The sequence below is a fragment of the Buceros rhinoceros genome, unplaced genomic scaffold (genome assembly GCF_000710305.1).
Source record: "Buceros rhinoceros silvestris isolate BGI_N320 unplaced genomic scaffold, ASM71030v1 scaffold30697, whole genome shotgun sequence".
NCBI lineage: Eukaryota > Metazoa > Chordata > Aves > Bucerotiformes > Bucerotidae > Buceros > Buceros rhinoceros.
Window position 1 is genome coordinate 4,558 of NW_010422248.1, and position 6,022 is coordinate 10,579.

The following is a 6,022-nucleotide window of genomic DNA, read 5'->3' on the forward strand; positions in this document are numbered from 1 at the left end:
CCGTCGTGTTCAGGTTCCCCCTCCCCTACACTCTAAAAGCAGCCAAGTGCACGTGAAAGGACAAGCTGACGTGAAACCAGTGCCTAAACCATTAGGGAAGGTGGGAGTTAGAGAACAAAGCTGTTCGGCAGCAGGAGCAGCCCGTGGTAGCTACTGCAGCCTGAAGGGAGCTCAGAGGACCGCTCAAAGCACGGCATGGCCTTGACCTTCCTTCTCCAAAGAGCTCCCCAGGCAGTGAGCTGCAAGTCCACGGGTGTCTCCTCCACTGCAGTCTGAGGCGGGCAAGGATTCCTGCACATTCACAGTTGCTTCAAGTGGTTCTGTCCCACCGCTCTCCAGATGCCAGCTCTGTCCTTTCCTGACATTTTGCCTGGGGTTCACAGTTGCCTTCTCCTCCCTCTGATTTCCCTTGAAGTTCAAATTCAAGTACAACCAGTTTTAACTAAAAAGAAACCCACAAAACCCGAAGTTATTTTCTGTGAAAGGAGTTAGCAGCGCTGTCCTAATCAAACCGGCCCCCAGAAACCCTGGGAGGATGAGGATAGGATGGCCTTGCCCACTGCGCTCTGGCAAAGCCTGAGGGGAGCTATAGGATTTCCTCCCTCTGGTTCTTGGGTTTGAGCATCACTTGGCCGTTGCGTAAGGAGCCATTCTGGCTACGCAGCAGTTTCCCTTTCTCACGGTCAGGCCACGTGAAGATGGCTTCGTCACTGTCCAGTTCAGACTCGGAGTGCATCAGGCTAGTGTTGAGGACCTGGGCTTTCTGTCTGCTGCCTTTGAAGGAGAGAGATCCCCAGGTTAGAAACACTTCTAGCACTGGTCAACAGCCTGACCTTGCTCCATCCCCTCTTTAAGCTTCCTTTGCCTGTCCTGTCAGAGGGGCACCTAATCAGACTTTCCTTTCACTCACTCCCTCAAACGCAGAAGCCAGAGTAACCTTGTTTTGGATACTCTGACATGACAGAGGTCACAGTGACACTTGGAGATAGTGCAAAGCTCAACAAACTGGTAGGAAAGCAAATTACATTACCAGGGGGCTGTGAGTGTAGCTGGCAGCTTTGTCTCCCTGACCTTGCTCTGGGCAGCGCCTGGAAAGCTCTCCCAGGGCTAAGGGCTGTAGGAAAGAGAACATGCAGGTGTGTGAGGGAAGACCACTGCCTTCTCACACCCTCCCTACTGTCATCTCTGCTGCTCTCACCTGCAAGGGAGGAGAGATAAATTATCGGGCTGGATTTAGATCAATGCACAGGGAGAGAGACATTAACCAATATTGTCAGCAGAGAAAATATTTAAATTTAGCTTTTCCTTAATGGAGAAATGCAACATTTCCTCTATTAGCAGAGTTGCCTCTGGACGTATCTAGCAGAGAAAAAGACTGTAGTCAGCAGCCAGCCTCGGAAGAAGCGAGAGGAGTTCAGCTACCAGAGAGCAACGGCTGAGGCACGTTTGCTACCGACTGCACAGCGAGGCCTTTATTTAACAGAGGGGCTTCTGTGCGAGGTGACAGACGGTCAGGTTAAAGCAGCCGGGTGCTCAGGGAGGAAACCACACCCTTGAGGGTATCGGTATCCGTGCAGCTGGGACAGCCCAGGTCTCAGAGGAGCTGCCTGCTCAGCTTAGCTCTGTCGCTGCAATGTCCTCCACCACTGCGGTCAGGAGCTGGGCACCACACTGGACACCGGTACACAGGGTAGTACCAGGAGCAGCAGCTCTTTTCCTCTCACAAACAAGGATCACGGACTGGTTTCCATGCACAGTTAAAGTAACCTCTCCTCTGAACAAAGCCAGGACCCACACTCAGATCCAAAACGTGTCTTTCAGCAGGTGAGGGGCTCCCAGTGCTCGGTGGGGCTGCGCTTTGCACGTACTTTCCCACTGTCCCCACCTCTGTCAGCCGGCAGGTGACCATGGCTCGGTTCAGCTACCAGATACAATCACAGCAAAAATCCTCCACCCATCTCAATGATCGTCGTGAAGCACCTGACAGGCGCTCTAGGACAGCAGCGCGGACAGGACAATGCTAAGAACAATGACTAGACTGGGCCAAAGTCGATCAGTTCAGTGAAACGCTCAGTGACACTGAATTCACCCTTTGCATGGCCAAGGAATTGCATATTGGCAAGAAGCAAATTACCAGAACTCAGGGGACAACTCCAGGGCAAGAGGAGTTATAGTCAAACCCCATTTGGACATCCTGGCCCAGGCCGGTCTGCACAGCTTACACACACCCCTTACTGCTTCGGTGATGTGGAGACCAGGACCAGGCCAGTTTCAGCCCCAACTTCTAACCAAGGAGCCAGGTAACCTCACCAACCACCCTGTATGTGTGCAGACTTGAAACAAGCTCTCACATCTCGTGAGACTCCCCTGTCAGTGCCTAATGACACGTTCACTACACCCTGCGATTAAGTCCGCTGAGGAAGAGTGTTCTTAGTCAGCACTCTGGAGACACTGAGCTCTTCCCTCCCGTGCTTTACCTGCTTTGGGATTTGGTTTTAACTCCAGGCTTTCTTGATCCGTTGCATCCAAAATCTTGTATTTGCTTTTTCTTTTGGATTTTCCTTTTCGTCTAGAGGGAAAGAAAAGGAATTAAGAGACTGGCCATTTCTGAAAGAGCCATAAGAAAAAATGACTGAGCTTCAAAGCTAGAGCACTTGCTTCTTTCAGATTACGTATGTATCACTCAGCAAAACATTAAAACATCACTTTAGTTGTACTTTTACAGGCTAATCCAAATCTTGCTTCCTAACTGAACCCAAAGTTCTAGGACTTCCACTTGAAACATGGAGTGACAAAATGAACATCCCAGATGACCTGCTGGGATGAGGGGTTTGGATCTTTCACCTCCTGATGCAGCTACTTGGCTCTGAAGCACTGATACAGCAGGGGTTACAGCCTCAGTCCCACCTCTTGCAACAGCAGATCACCATCCAGGATAAGATTCCCAGGGCCACCACGATGACAAAAGATGCAATGATCACGTACAGCACGCTCCACTCTGAAAGCAAAACACCCCAGAGACAAAGATGGTTTGGCACCTCAGACAGTTGACTGTGCGCTTCAGACGACTGTTCTCGTGCGGAAAACCAGGAAGGCCTGACCCTTCGCAGGACTTAGAGTGTCCTTCACCGACAGCACCACTAACACACCTACTGAAGCCAGAGGCTGAGACCCAGAGCGCGGGCTCGCTGCACATGGGTGTTTTGCAGCGTGTGTTGGTTTTTGTGATTTGCTTTCCCATGGCATGACAGCCTCTGAAGGGGCACGACAGAGAACGGTGATTTATACCCTAAGAATGGGCTCAACACATAGTGAGCAGTCACCAAGAAGGAGAGGCTGCCCCATCAAACACTGTCTGCCCTCAAGGTGTGTGTAGCGAGAACGGGGCAGGGACTATCCCCTGGTGTGAGCATCACGTCAGAGATCCTGGAGAAAGCAGGTACCTGCTCCTCTGCCTACCCTGCGTTTCACACACTGTTCGCTTTCCGAAGGTGAACAGTCCCAGGCAGGTTGCACGTACCGCAGTTGCTCTCGCCGTCCCCCATCTGCACCCTGATGAAGTTCTCCATCCAGAACGGATCACAGACGCAGCGCTTGGTGAAGGAGTTGCAGCGTCCGTGCTCAGAGCAGTTCAGCTGACACGCTGGGGACCAAAACCAGCAAGGTGAACTAAACGACTCGCACAGGACGGCAGAGTTCAACCCCTGCAGGCCTTGCCTTGGATCTGGTTCATCCGTAGCGCAGCTGTCACCGTGCCAAGCTAAACCATCCCCCGCCACTAACAACCTAACACACAACAGCCTGAGAAAGTTTTAGCTAATAAAACATGATTTTGATATAGAAGTTATGGAATTTGTATATTAAGTACATGTTTTTAAATAAGGTTTTGATTTTCAAATTCAAACCCAGCCTGTGAGAGGGACAAGAAACAACAAGATTCTTTAAAGAGACCAAACCGAATAGCTTTGGAATGCCACGAAATCCTGAGACTGGGAAGTCATAAAAATAATGAAAATAATTCTAGTTTAAAACATCTAACTGATCAGCGGACAATCCTCACAGGATGCAGCTCATAAAACGCACGCTAGCGTAAAGCTGTAAAAAAAAAAAGACAGAAGGTGAAGACTGCCTTCAGCCCGAGGTCTACGCTGCAGTGGAAACAAGCGTGTTCACAGCTGCCGGGCTGCAGGTTGCTGCTGGCAGGGTGACACGTGTGCCGATGGCTGCATTCCATCAACACCTTTTTTTAATTTTGTAAGGGCCAATCTGCTTTCAATCGTGTGAATTCTCATCTCCCCAGCAATGTTTGTTTGAAGCTGAGCAGTGAACTGACAGAACCAACCGGTGATTCACCAATTAACCTGTAGCCTAAGGGATTACTTTTCTGTTCCCCATTTACTAACATACTGGAGTGAGTGTTCATGTGCACAGGCTGGTGGTTTTCACACACACGAAGGTCTTTACTCGGGGGGACACCCAAGGAGAAGGGAAGAGACAGCGTGTACCACAGTGACTCCTACTTACTGACTGTGTTGATCTCCAGCGCCCGGAAGATGAGGAAGTCTGACTGCTGTTTCCGTAGCTCATTTTTTAGTGTCCAGGCCACCTCTCGTCCTTTGAATATCTGATGGGGAGGCTGGTTCTGTACAAAAAACACCATCTTCGTGCTGCAAGTCAGACAAGAACGATTATCTGCTGCTTCTCCAAATGTCGGGTAGAGAGCCCTTCTCCCCAGCCTGTCATTAGAGGGACTTCTTCAGAACCCCAAATTTAGCTGAACACCAGACTTCTGGCTCCATCTTGAAAGCAGTAACGGTAGACCTGGTCATACAGCAGAAAACCCTCTGGGACACCTCTGGAACATCATATTTTCAAAGCTAGGGCTGGGCTGTTCTGGAGTTTCCTGATCAAGTACATTTTTGCATGTCCATGCCAAGCACACAAACCCCCAAACAATTTTCATCATCTCCCCTCTCACTGTGGGATCCTTAGACCTTACTACACACGGAACTCGGGGGCTCACTGAAGTGCTCAGCACAGAGAAGGCAGTGAAGGGTCACAGCCTTTCGCAAAGCTCAGTTTGAATGTGCAAAACATTACAGCCAGACACAAGCCCTGATGTAGAGGACACTGCTGTATCCTACAGCTTTTATTGCCTTATCTGCCTTTACGACAGAAGAACTTGCTCCACTGGGCGTGCTATTCCTGCAGAGCCCTGCGTCTCCTTCACATCCACAAAACGAGCCATGGGGGTTTCAGATTTGTTATTACCACAGAGCTCAGGGGTCAACAGGCTGTTAGTGAAGCCCACAGAGTATGTGGGAAAAACAGCAGCTGGGTGAAAAAGATCTTTTTTAAACAGTAATAGTTACTGTGATAGTTGAGGCAAAAATGGGATCTCAAAACCATCTGTCAGAAAACAACCTCTGCTCTTTTGTAACACTTTCCACTTCTCTGTCTCCTTAGTAAACACAGAAACAGATGAAGCATTAATTACGAGAATCCCTCGCTTGCCTTAGTGAAGAACAGTGGCAACGGGCCTGGTCATGCCAGAGATAAGGTAACATTACAGCGGAAAGTGCTGGCTCTTCTGTTCTGAGCTCTCCAGGTTTGCACAGACAATAAATCCTGATTTTACCGCTAGAGCAGGCAACGTGGACACGAAGGAATCGATACGTTACTGAACGTGGGGAAGTGGGAGGCGGAAGTGCAGATTTATTGCTGACTTGCCACACGACTTTAAGCTTCTTCAGTGCTTTATCTACCTTAAAAACTACTCTATTTTTAGTAAAAAATCAGTGCAATATTGCACTTATTTCAAAAGATCACCACTCTGCTCTTGATAAGCTTGTTGCCGTGCCACTCGCATCGTAAACAGAATAGCACCTGTGGTAGGTTAGCAAACATCTCCTTTTTAGGAGAGGTTTCCTTTAAACTAACCAATAGTATTATTCCCTGCCAGGTAACATTAGCAGCATCCTCATTGGCTAGAAGTTTTTGCGGGTCTGTTCGATTTTCGCGC

At 49.3% G+C, this 6,022-nt stretch overlaps 1 protein-coding gene across 1 annotated transcript; it reads right to left on the reverse strand.

Moving 5' to 3' along the window:
- Positions 1 to 563: 563 nt before the first annotated feature.
- LOC104496799 (dyslexia-associated protein KIAA0319-like protein) lies at positions 564 to 4,663 on the reverse strand. The gene is made up of 5 exons (XM_010139965.1): positions 4,525 to 4,663; positions 3,521 to 3,643; positions 2,908 to 2,998; positions 2,478 to 2,569; positions 564 to 774 (listed from the first exon to the last, which is right to left on the reverse strand). Exons 1-5 carry the CDS (start codon positions 4,658 to 4,660, stop codon positions 587 to 589), a joined length of 630 nt encoding a protein of 209 aa, XP_010138267.1. The 5' UTR covers positions 4,661 to 4,663; the 3' UTR covers positions 564 to 586.
- Positions 4,664 to 6,022: the final 1,359 nt, after the last annotated feature.